The sequence below is a fragment of the Scophthalmus maximus genome, chromosome 8, assembly GCF_022379125.1.
Source record: "Scophthalmus maximus strain ysfricsl-2021 chromosome 8, ASM2237912v1, whole genome shotgun sequence".
NCBI classification, from domain to species: Eukaryota; Metazoa; Chordata; class Actinopteri; order Pleuronectiformes; family Scophthalmidae; genus Scophthalmus; species Scophthalmus maximus.
The window spans coordinates 7165996-7179577 of NC_061522.1; the positions used below are offsets into that span (position 1 = coordinate 7165996).

At 44.0% G+C, this 13582-nt stretch overlaps 1 protein-coding gene across 1 annotated transcript in view; it reads left to right on the forward strand.

The window, feature by feature from the left end:
- The first annotated feature begins 242 nt into the window (after nt 1–242).
- The window catches only part of nr3c2 (nuclear receptor subfamily 3, group C, member 2), a 68798-nt gene continuing 55458 nt past the window's right edge, over nt 243–13582 (forward strand). The window contains exons 1-2 of the mRNA XM_035637113.2: nt 243–764; nt 2385–4199. Coding sequence (XP_035493006.2) covers nt 2404–4199 — 1796 coding nt within the window. The 5' untranslated portion in view covers nt 243–764; nt 2385–2403. The remainder of the gene's footprint in view (nt 765–2384; nt 4200–13582) is intronic.

A 13582-nucleotide genomic window follows, 5' to 3' on the forward strand; every position in this document is an offset into this window, starting at 1 on the left:
GCAGGAAATGAAAGCGAAAAAAACTCGCGGAAGACATCTCTCTTCTACCCGGACACGCTGTGGGAGTCTGAGAGTGCGCTCCTTGTGCGTCGGTGCCCTATTTCCAGACGGCGCGGCGCGGACTACCTGCGCCCCGAGCCCCTCCCTCCCTCCCTCCCTCCTCCTCCTCCTCCTCCTCTTCCTCCTCCTCCTCTGACCACCATCACCTCCCTCCCTCCCTCCCTCCCCCCGCCCCCTTTCCTCGGAGTTTGTTGCTCTCGTCGCAGTCGCAGGGTCCATGTGCATAGAATGACGTCGCCGTGACCGCAAGTCCGACGCGACTCCCTCCGTTTGTTTTGTCATTACTCTTTCTTTTGCTTTTTATTTCTTCTTCTTCTTTTTTTTGTGTGTGTGTGTGGGTGGGGGGGGGGCGGGAGGATTCTTCCTGTTATCTCTCTGGCTCCGCCAGAAATCGACAATCTGCAGAGACCTCACGGGGCCGTAACGTGGGAGAGATCATCTGTCGTCCGTCCCGTCACGAGCGGCGCGGACCGCCGCCGAGGATTACTGATGACAACCGGCCGCACACCTCTGCTCCTCCGGCGGCTCGACTGACCACACGAGGACCCCCTGACTTTCATATATATATGTATATATATATATTGTATATATACATATATATTCTTCTTTCTCCACCGGAATAGATCGCTGCCCAGCAACACACACACACACACACACGCACACACACACACACCCACCTGACAACTCTGGATGTCGCAATTAAGGTAAGGAATTATGGACGGAGCTGTACATTTGTAATTCGGCGCTGGCTCTCGGAGAACGAAAGCGAACTCGTCGCCGTCGAGTCGGATGGCTGAAGACTTGCAACCACCACCCCCCCCCCCCCCCCTTCCAAAAATTAAAATAATAATCCAATAACTTTCAACCGGGACCGTCGTCTGCGCGTCTGCTCCATGATACAATAAAAGTCGCCAACAAGTTCAAGCAGGCGAGGTGTTAGCAGGAGCTGCCCGGAGAGCCTCGCTCGTCTTATCACAGCTGTGTGCACAGATCCCGTGTCTCCACATACGCACCTGTGTTGAAGGTGCGGAGACACGTCGCGCTGCAAGCTTTTACTTTTTTTTTTTTGTCATTATGACTTTTATTATTATTATTATTATTATTGTTTCCTCCCTTCCCGCACTACATGCGCTGACTTGCACACCCAGCAACCCCCCCCCCCCCCAAAAAAAACCCCCACTTCCAACAGTAACAATATAGCAAAAGAATAATAAAATAATCGTCTTTTAGTTTTTATTCTGCGCAAACGCAAGATGGAGAGACACGCGGAGAGTCGGGGGGCAGGACACATCGCGTCTGGAGCGCAGGGAGGAACCATCAGTCTGACCGATGGATGTTATTAGTTATTTCATATCAAAGCATCTGCACATATAGGCCTGCGTGCGTGCGTGCGTGTGTGTAAAACTCATACTGCGATATTCTGTCTGCCTGACAGCCGAGCCCTGCATCGGAGCAGCACAACAAACAACAACAACAAAATGATGGAACATCGTCTAAAGCAAAAACCTTCTCGTCGTAATTGCTTCATATCAAGTGTCATAGTTATCGGGCGGTGATTTATTTTTTCTTTCCTTTTTCATCGCCTCTGCTCCGGCAGCTTAGAACTAAATTCTGAACTTGTGTCGCAGCTATGTTGTGGCTGCGAGAGCCATAACTATTGAGTGGCAGCCGTCGGGCCAATCCACGGAAGGCCTCGCGAAGCCCGGTGGATTCTCTGGCCGAGCTGTCCAATAGAGGCGCAGCAGAGGCGGGGCCAAAAAAAAAAAAGTCCAGCCAGCCGACGTCACGTCGACACGTTTAACCCTTTGCGATGCGTTGCACTTCGAGTTATCACTGTGCATCTGTCTTGTGTCTGTGTCCGTGAGAGAGGGAATACTGTGCAGACTGGCTTTAGAACGTGTACCGTATGGTTGACAGGTTTTTCCTCTCGTGTATTCTTAAAAGGTGAGTGATGTAATAGCAAAAGTACGCGTAAATGAAATATTTCTGCATCTTCAAACTATGTTTTTCATAAATTGGACTCATAATGTTTGCCTACTTTTGCCTCACTGCTTTGTCACGTACCCAAACCTTAAACGCTATATTTACACGGTAGATTTATGTCTGATTTTCATATCGCATGATAGATAATTTAATCTCACATGAGACCTGTAATCTCTGCCTGAAGGTAAATAACCTACCTTTAATACACCTGCCTCTAAACTTAACTTAACTAACCCTTTTATTATTAATCCACTGCTTTGTGTGAAACATTTGAAACAACATTATTGTGAACATTTCTGATTCTTTTCTCTTTTTCCCTCCTTCCTGCCTAAATATACCAGGTGAATCAATGAGCCAGCAATGGAGACCAAAAGATACCAAAGTTTCTTTGATGGAAGCGACACGGAAAACCGATGGTCTCAGGTCCCCAGCACCATGGAGTACTGCTGCAGTGCAGAAGATTCAAGTCTGACGAGCAGTGATATCCTGATGGACATAGTCAATGTCAGCTGCCCCGCTGGAAGTGCAGCCGCAGACTGCAAAGACAACATCATAAAGAAGCAGGAGCAGCAGCAGATGCTTCGGCTCAGCCAGAACCAGCCGTTTGTTCTCCCACACTTCAACAACTCTCTCCACGGTCATAAGCAGGAAATGGACTCCAAGGAGCTTTCCAAGACCGTGGCGGAGTCCATGGGTCTGTATATGAATGCTGCCAGGGAGGCAGACTTTGCCTTCAGCCAGCACGGGGGCAGTACCAGTCCTGGGAAGATGAATCCAATGTGTGGACGCCCTCTTGATGAGACCCAGCGTGGTACCACAAAGAGCCCCAAGATGAAGCCATTTGGTTTTCAGCAGTCCAGCACCACTCCCAGAGAATGCACCACTGGGACTCCAGTCAGCTCAGCGACGATGCTGGCCTCATCTCTGTCCTGCAGCCCCCAGACCTCCAGCTCCATCTCCAGCCCCGGGGGCAGCAACAACATGGTGTCGTCGACCACCAGTCCGCCTACATGCTTTGGACCAGCGTGTTCATCCGTCAGCAGTCCCGTCAGCCAGATGTCATGTGCTGCAACTCTGGCCAACATCAAGCGCAGAAATTCAGCCACATGTAGCCCTGTAGAGTCCACCACTGTGGGTTCACCACCACTCACCAGCCCACTCAATGTCATGAGGTCTCCCATGTCCAGCCCCCAGAGTATGAGTAGTGTGAGATCGCCTCCGTCCTGCAGCACTACGTGTAACATTAGGTCATCTGTTTCGAGCCCCACAGGTGGCAGCTGCTCCAGCACTGCCAACAACTGCAACACAGGAAGGCCTTCCATCTCCAGTCCAGCCACAGGGAGCACTATGGCTGTCGGCAGCCCACAGAACCCGTCCTCTGGTGGGTTCCCCGTGTCCAGTCCTGCTGGCGGACTGGGTTTGGTGCAGAATGACACCAACAGCCCAGAAGAAACGGCCCTGACCCGAGACACAGACTTCAAGGACTTTGAGTTCCCCAAAGTAGAGATGGTGGACGGGGAGGTGTTCAACGTCGGCCTAGACCAGATGGGCATGGTTAAATACATTAAGAACGAGCCTGGAACTGACTTCAGGAGCATGTGTCTCGGTAGCTCCAAATGTAGTGTGAGCAGCACACCCTTCATCACACAGATTAAGAGTGAGCCAAACAAAAATGAGGGATGTATGAATCAACAGCCCTATGGCGAGCCGTCACCGTCTCTTGGTCTCTTCCCCGCGTCTGAGACCACCTATTTGTCCCTGAGGAATAACATTGATGAATATAGTCTCTCTGGTATCTTAGGACCCCCTGTCGCCTCTATGAATGGGAACTATGAGCCCGATGTGTTCTCCAACAATATCCTGTCTAAAGGGGTTAAGCAGGAGCCTACTGATGGCAGCTATTACCAAGAGAATAACAGCATGCCTACATCGGCCATTGTTGGAGTTAATTCCGGTGGACACTCATTCCATTACCAGATTGGAGCCCAAGGAACAATGTCTTTCACGCGGCATGATGTGAGGGACCAGTCCAACCCATTGTTGAGTCTAATTTCGCCCGTAACGGCGTTAATGGAGTCGTGGAAATCTCGGCCAGGCATGTCAGCCAGAGGCGAAGGATACCCAGGACAAAACTGCATCACAGACAACATGTCAAGGTAAGGACCCAGAGTTGAATGGAGATGTCTCAATGTTGTCTGACTCTCAGTGTGCCTCTGTCACATCTCTGGCTTGAAAACTCTGATGATTTCCTCTGAGCTGTGATAAGCATTCAATCTTTGCCTTTATAAAGAGCAGTAGGTTTTCTATTTTTTTGTGAGTAGCCAACAGCATGTCTCTCTAGAGGATCAGAAACATTGAGGGGTGAGTTTGTTACAGTTAGACTCATATTGCAAAAGGGATTCAGGGCGTTTGCTTTGAGAAGTGCTAAATAATAACAACAGCAGAGCTTGGGAAAGGCAGCGGGACGCTGGCTGGGGGAACAGGAATTGAAAGGAACGGGGCCCAGGTCATTGTTATAGTAGCATGTGATCACAACATCATCTCTCCTAGCGCTGCCCTGTGTCCTACTGTAACACAGAGACAAAGTTTAACTCTTATCAGTTGCCTTTGTGTATGTACAACAACAAAATTTATTGGCCTGTTATCAGGAGGTCCAGCTAAGACCTTGTGTAACGCAAATATCTGTTTTTATGGGCCCGCGGCCATTGGCAGAAACATAAATTATGAATGATTGATCACATGCTTTTGCCAAACTGATTAAATAAACAGTTGCTTTTGTGAGGGTGGGGGCTGAAACAAAACAAACAGGCCATCGGGAAGAAATCTATAACAGCCACCAATCCAGGGGAAGTGCAACTTTGACACAGTTGTTGTGCTTTCTAATGTATTCCGGTGTCCTAATTGCATGTGAAGTTGACAAATTATTGTCCGCATGACTAATAGCACTGAATATCAGAGCCATGATCTGAAAACACACCAGAGCCCACATGTGTACTGTATCCACCTCAGAGTGAGAGATGCTGCTGTGTCTTTTACAGTAAATCTAAAGGAAGGTTTGTGGTCCTGTAATTTGGATGTGATGTGATATTTATGTTTTTAAATAAACAGTGACTGTCTATTGGGGTTCATATAAAATACATTGCTATCATCTATTTATGCATAATGAAACATAAATTCCCAGTTTTTATGTGCTGGAGCGAAGAAGCACTAAACAAAGTCATAAATGACTTCCAGCTTACTCGGCTTTGATAAGAGTCAGACACTGGCTCTAAAAGAAGTACTGTACAGCACTATATTTGACTTTGGTGGGACATTGGTGTACGTCGCTCCACAACATTTGACTGTGACTTGACAATGACAACTGGGTTTGAGCAGTGATGTTGCCCAGGATCTCAAAATGGAGATTTATTAGATAAAAAAGTTTTGCTGATTGAATTTGTGGAAACCAACTCTGCTCTAATTGCGCTGCCATTTCCAGTAATCTGTTGTCATTCTCTTCAGCTCAACTGTTGTCATTCAGATTGCGGGGGGGAAAAAGTCAGTGTTTGAACACTGCATATTCACACAGATCATCAACTGCCAACCGATTTACTGTAGCGTAAATGAGGTATGGCATTTTTTTTTTTTCTCCGAGCGTGTTCTTGAGATTGTTTTGTTATACTGCATCTCACCCAGATTTGAAGTAATTATCATATCATCAGTCATATGTTATGTCTTCTCCGTTTGAGATGTTAATTTAGGTTTATGTGTACAGTACACGCTCTTCTCGAGAGTACATACTCGATTTGTGTGTGTGTGTGTGTGTGTGTGCGCGCGCGGTGCATGCGCAGTCTAACGAGGCTTGCAGCCCTGACGAGACTGGTGCAGCCCGTTACCTTGGAGGCGACCCATATGGCAGGAGGCAAAGCGATGTTGACGGGATCACTGCCACCTTGGTCCTAATGAGATCCAGCTTAGCCCTAATGTCAGACAGGATGACAGTAAGAGATGGGCCATATGGCAGCCAGCCAGGCCGGCAGAGAGGCAGACAGTCGCAAACACACATATAAATACATACAGTACATATAATTTGTGCATACACACACACACACACACACACAGAAATCCAGAGATGTCTTTGTGCAAAATGTAAGAATCTAACATTGTGTGTAGAGGTTGCTGCCTACACAGTGTCCTCTTACACCAGTAGTATTGTATTGATTGACAGCTAAACTTAGACATAAACATAGGCTTATTGTATCCTGCCTGAAATCTGAAAGTGCCCTGCAGTAAATCTGTGATACGGTCGCGCTTTGGACTGACATTGTATTGCCGGGGCCCAATATCTCGTGGGCAAAAGGTAAAATAAAATAAAAAATTGCGTAACCATTAAAAAGCACAACTAAAACTCTATGAACCGGTGAAGCCTTGGATGACGGAGTGTAAAATCCCATGGCCCTTTTCTCCCCCCCTTACTTTGGTTTCCTCTGTAAACGGTTTTAATTAAAAGTGTCTGCTCATCTGAGCAGTCTGGATAATTTTGTGCAAAAATCAAAGAAGAGCTGCCCTAACCAGAATTCTGATGTTTATTTATTTAACCTTATTGCTTGGATCAACCAGATGGCCAGAAAGCTGCATTGTGTAATTAGAGTTTTTTTTCTTCTTTTCCCCCCCATAATAATAAAAAAGTTGAATTCCTTTATTTATTTTCTGGAAAAATAATGTGCACTATGGTTCAAAGTCCCTCATGAAAATTTGAAAATATATAATGAAATATATATAGATATGGAATTATCGTAAAATGACCCACATTAGTGTGCTGGATTATATTTGCTTGCTGCCTAAACCTCCAAATCTCTTTTCACCCTATTTAGGCCATTTTTTTGTGCTGCTTTTCACAGTCGCGTTTCACTAAATGGAATTAATCTAAAACTTTTCAGTCCTCTGACTGCATAATTTCTAATCTGACGAATGGTGGAAGCCGACGTTGTAGTTTTTCATTTGGTCACGGTCTCATTAAAAATGTGAGCCTTTTCTATGGCGATTTATAAAACTGAAATCTTTCTATTGCCGGGCACCTTCCTTGCTTTAAGCTTGCAGCCCGTTTCTGTACATGGTCAGAATCCCTTTCATGAGGAAGCACCAGATTTAAGCGGGGAGAGTGGTTCGCACTGGACTCTGGCCAACTCTCAATGTTCTGCAGAGGGATGAAAAGGCATACTCCTGAGAGCACACTAATAAGTCTGTAATTGTATGTTCCTCCACTAAATTAATGGATGGAAATGATTTGATTAATTCAGACACTGCTGGATACTAATATCCAATTAAATCCCAACACCAGGCATGCACAGGGGCTCCTAGTGCATTATGGGCTTCTGACAATAAAGCTGGCAGCTGCTTGTTTGGGTTGTGAAAGGGATGTTACAGGTGAAGGTGTTGGGGAGTGGTTGTGGGCCTCGTCTGCCTTTGCATGAATTCTCCTGTGTGCTGTCAAATATTTAATTTACAGCAGTAATTAAAGGAAGAATACAATCATTTAATTCAGCTAATTAAAAAGAAAAAAATCTTAATCACAAATGTCAAGAAAAACCTTAAATTAACAGGTTCTTGTTTTTCTAGTGTAAATAAAACGTAATGTCCGACAGCCATCTTGTGCTTGTGACACTCAGGAAGAAATTAAGCCTGTACTCAAATTTACTTTCAATAGAAAACACATTTTTTCAATAATTTCATTTATCAATATTTTCTTCAAAAAGCAAGTAATAATTAATCCACACTCTCAGGTGGACGAGCGCGTGACTAGGTCATGTTTTTCGTTGTCAGGCCGGTGCAATGTTGTAATGTTACAGCACATTACAACAAAGCACCTTGCAGTACAGATGTGTTACATTACAGTTTAAATTGGGATCAAAATCCGTGTTTCAGACTCTATACAGGAGTGTCAGAATTTGGCCGGACCGACAGTAGAATGCTTTGTAATGGTCATCATAAAGATTGGTAAAGATTTTGCTCTTGTCCTTTATTTCCTATATATCCAAATTTAATATTTTTCATGATATACATTGCCTATTTTGTGTACACTGAAAAATACTGAAAATGTTCAATCTTGACTGTTGATTGATGACAATCAGCTTGTAGCAGCAAAGAAGGAATTGTTTCACATCAAACCCACAAAGATTCGGCGTAATAGAAGAAATCCGTGTGACACAACCTGTGTGCTGACTGAGCATTGGAAAGATCATATTAAGTGTGATAGGATGTGTTATGTTCAAGAACAGGCTTGAAGAAGCACCTGGGCTAAACCCAATGTCCTTAACCACCCCTCTTTCTTGATAATAGACACATGGTTGACCAAAATTACTATCATATTTTTCCCAATATTTGCCCTCTTTTATGAATTGTTATGGGTAATTATTCATGGCAGAATATAGCAACTAATTGGAAAAAAATCTAAATGAATAAAACAAAGAAAAGTTATTACGCAGCCCATGAGGTTCTAGTTCTATTTTATCTTCTGGGCAACGTGTCACTCGTCGGTGTGGGTGGATTGGAGGCAGTGTGAAGGAAAGTGGAGGAGAGGCAGTAATCAGGAAGCAAGAGTTGGTCCGACTGGTGAGATTCCTCCTTCCCTAAAAATATTCTACGAAGAAACCTTAAAAAATAAATGGCTGGTACAGATAAAAGCTTTTTTGAGAGGCATTTTATATCAACAAAAAAAAAAATACCCCTGTATAAAGCGAAGAGCCGTGCAGCTTTTAAGCAAATGGTTGACATGGCAGCATGACGCTGAGGCAGGGAAAATGTTCCTCAAATGTCGGACACAGGGAGTTGGTAAACAAGTGAGTGTCCGGACGATGCAGAGATGGTATTTGTGATTGTCCTTGATCTCAGAAGAGATATTTCTCACAACAGTTTTTTTTTTTCATTTTTCCCGGGCCTTACTTGGCCGACAAAATCGACACCTGTTGAGTCGACATCACGGTGCTTGTTGTTTCTTTTAAAGGTGGGATCTAGAGTTACCCACCAGTCAAGTTTACATCCACCTCCAGTGTCCCCGACAGAATCAGATTTTATTTGTGGTGGTGGCTACGTGAACTCATTATTGAATGAAGGCGCTAAAATATGTAAATGATCTAGTACCTCGCAACTGAACAATATATACTTCTCCATCTTTGTTTGCTGTCGACCTCACCTGTTGCTTCCGCCCAACATGGCTCCCCCACTCAGCTCCTCCTCCTCTGCCAGATCTTTGTATTCCTTAGCTACTGATATCCCTTCCTGACCATCTCTTGATGCTTCAGCAGCACTATTCGAAGTGTTCAAATCAGATTCATTATATGTACGTACAACCACATTGTTTGGATTATTCAGCTTTCCCATGTGTCTTTTTTCATAAGTCTAGATTTCGGGTATACCTTTGGTCCACACTGCCTCCGCGCCTCCTCAGAATTTGCCCATTTGAGTCGTTAATATTGAAAAATACTTTTTCAATGTTAATTTGGATTAAGGCAGCAAACAGTCGCCATCATAGTTAAATAAGAAAAACCATCCACTAGCGAGAGAAGTGGATGTCGACGAGCTGCCGGGTTCGCTGTATCCTCCGCGGGGGGAGGGAAAAGCTAACAACAATTTATTATTTCTCGAGCACAATCATGTTTTGAGTTTGAGCGTGCACGGAGAGCAGGGGTTATGCACAGATGAGTCAGTTGTCTGAGGTGTCGTGGAGACTGCGAAGGAATTTAATGAAAGGTAAATAAACAAGCAGTGCGTTCTGTATCCCCCCTCTGGCAGTGAGAGTGACTACACAAACACTCTTCAGAAAAAGATAAAATCATAACAGAGATATATCCATGGTTTCAAGACAATAATCCTTCTTTTTTTTTTGGAGCAACTGAAACTTGTCGTCGATGGTGCCCAGGTGTTTTGCCAGCTTCCACCATGCTCCTAGTTGCTGTTGCCCACTCGGCGTCCTTAGCCCCAGTTGCTCCAGTGCGGTAATGTCACCACAGATATCATATTCAAAACTCTGGTCAACTGTGAAATTCAGAGCGGTTTGCCAGGCACTGATAGGCTGTGTGAACTTGCTGGGCAAAGTGATTGATTCCAACAGATGTTCATTTGTATGTAAAGGTCCTGCAAGTCCAACTTTTGCATTTATATCAGTGTATTTGCAGACGTCGGCGTGAAAGTTGACCTTTTGATGTTTTGGATATAAAATGGCGTCACTTTATCCTTTTATCCATAATTAGCATAATGCATCTGGCCACAAAACAAGTTTTTTTAATACACAACAGAAGGAAGTTGCAGATCCAAACTCAATGTCCAGCAACGTTATCGCGTTGGCACATGAATGGAGTTTTGTTTTACCTTGTGTTACTAGAGCGTAGGAGCAGAAATGCCTACAGTGGCTGTAGTCGTCAAGAGAACAGAAGAGATGCAGTGTGGCACAATGATCGGATGCTTTTGTCGCACAGAGGAGAAACCCGGTACAAGTCCTGCTAACAAGCACACAACACCTTCACCATGGCCGCCGCCAACAACAACAACAACAACAACAGCAACAACAACAACAGCACACATTCTAGGCCATGCTTGACACCCCAATGAAAGTGTGGCTCCTGCTGGCCGGGGCTTCTGGGATTCGAGCGCTTGTCTTGTCCTCGTTTGAACTTCTTCCTGAAACACAGCCTGGTGACAGAGGGCCAGATTTCCGCTGGGCTAGGCCTGTAGTTGGAGAACTACTCTCAATTACCTACCGCTGACATTCCTTTCTGTTGCTGAGGTCATTACCAAACTCCATAAAGGGGGCGGAAACTGAACACCGGGGCTGCAACAAGGCATAGTGGATGCGTCTTTGTGGTGGTGAATGCCCCGATTTTTTAGCGTGCTGCTTTGTGAGACACTGTGGCTGAATGGCGGTCGTTTTGTGTACAGACTACTTTGTTTACCCTGAGGGGCAAGGAGTCGAGAACATGTCACACGAGTGGTCTTTCCCCGCGTCGCGGGCTTTTGCGGGTTGGTTTTTATATGGAGGAGAGCCTGAATGAATTGCACTTGTCATATGAGAGGATACAGCAGCATGCCGGGATCAATAATATACAGTGGAGTGACTACAGGGAAACATGTACATATTGGATCACAAATTACAACGATGAACTGGTCATGAGAGCCTATTTCCACCGTCATAAATAAGAAAGAGTTGTCTGTCGAGCTAAACACAGGCAGATGTCTAATTCATTGGGTGGACATTATTCATTCAGAGCTATAAAAGGCAATGAAATCTATATTTCAGTTTTGGTGAAAAGGATGCACAGAGAACCTACTGTATCTGGACCTACTGTACACACTCGGGTTATTATTGTGTTCCTCTGCTATCCTGATGTACTTGACTGAGCAAACGAGGCATGCCTTTATTTTCATATTGGCCCGAGTATTAATGCCCAAGTGCTTGTATTGAAACCCAGTGTTTATCTCGTCGGCTCCTCCATGGAAAGGAAGACACTTCAAAAAAATAGTTTGACATTTTTTTTCTGCTTGAAAGGTTCCCAAAGTAGGTCATGCATATTTGGCTCAACTAACATAAAGGGTGTGTTTGTGTGCTGGAGGAATGGGGAAGAGGGGGGGGGGGGGATGTTACTCTGGGTCCTTTTACATAACACACAAACACACGCACACACTTGCACATCCACAAACTCTACTGTAGTACGTCAGCAGAGCACGTGATTCAAAAAAGTGCTGCTGCCCACTTTAAGTTAAAACTTTAATAACTTTTTTTTTAGCTTAATTCATGGCACAAATGGATAAATAAGACATTATCCGTGTAGGAAATGTGAAGAAAAAAAACCCTGAACTCAGGCTCTCTTAGGTTCGGAGCCTTTTAATGCTATGACCTTCATAATTATTATAATTTTTTTTTAGTTTTAGTAAATGTTTCTATTTGCTCTGCTGCCATTTTTAATTATTGAGTCCAATTATAAGGAAGGTTTATCTAAATTGGGTATGCCTTTAAATGAACTCTTGATTCAACAGTTGCGAACCACTAAAATTCTGTCACACAGTTATCAGAGCTAACGCACTGGGTGTAACGCAGTCCATATTAACTTTATCAGTACATATATCAGCCCATATGGAGTATGCTCAAATCCCAGCTTTGAAAATGTACAATAAATTATATATAATAATAGATAATATGTATAATTAAAAAAAACAAACATTATGGTGGTGACCTAGAAACCACATAGTTATTAAGTGTCTCTTCAGCGCTGCATGCTGCAGAAAAAAAAATTGTGGGCTAGTTCAAGCAATCAGTGGAATTCATAAAAGACCTTCCTTTGGTATCCCTGTTACTCAGGATCCAGCTTCTCCAAGTGCACGAATCATGTATGCAGCTCTGTGGCAGCTTGTGACACACTGGCCCAGCAGGTAAAAGGAGGCCCTCAAGGATCAAGTGGCATCTCAAAGAAAAAGATACTGTACCATACAGAACCTGTTGGAAGAGATCATTTGGTTGCCTGACGCTGCAAAATGGGGTGAACTCGTCGGGCAGGAAATGCAATCTGTTTTCTGTTTTCAGAATGAGACACAAGAAAACTTCATAATTGACGGGATATGAAAGGGGTCAATGTTCTCAAGTTACACACACAAACAAAACACTTTATTCTGTGTTTCCTCAGGTTGCAGAGAGTTCTGCCTTTCACCCGTCTACTTTTTGTAATGTCTCTCTTCTTTACAGTGGAGGGTGAATAGAATTTGGCTTGTGGTGCGAAGAAAAAGAACAGATTTCTTCATTACTTGGAAAAAATCACTGTGAAAGGTTTTTCATTGAAAACATTTTCGAGGCCCTTATGTGAACCTGTAGGCAGCATATTTTATTGGATTAGTAACAGTGAAATTCCATTCGCCTCCTCCATTGTATTGTGTAGCAGCTGAAATCTCTGGTAGAAATACAGGTAGGGTTGCACTTCCTGAAAACATTTTAGGTATCGATGAAAATGCAAATTTAAGCACAGAGCATTGGAAACCAAGACAGGATGTCAGATCTTGTTTACGCATTCTTGATCGCTCCAGATTAAAATGTAAAAACTTGGTTTGGTTTAGTTTGTTAAATGAAAAACATATTTATTCCTCAAAGTAAGGTATTGAAATGAAGCAATGAAATATGCACCAGTATAAGTAAATTTCAAACATCACCTAGCCCCAGAAAGATCTAAAAAAGAAGTGTGCCCGTTTAAAGTTAGTTGCTAGGTTTCATTTATTCTTTTTGTTTCATTTGACTGGACCAACCCTTTATGTGTTGACAAGATGTCTCAGAAACAGGCTTTCAGGATTGAAAGATGGCAACTTTCGTTTCATGGCAACTTCACGGTTCAGCTGAGACTGCAGGTTACTGTAATGACATCAACTCAGTAGAGTCCATGAGCAGTTGTGGGAAATGTTCAGATATGGCCTTTCTCCCTGTAGAGTTTACTGCACCAAACATTCTCCCTTTCAGTGTCTGCTTTTGGTTTCGCCTGCCTTCCCCTGCCTTGGCGATAGCTGCCTGTTCATTTCTGCTCCGAAA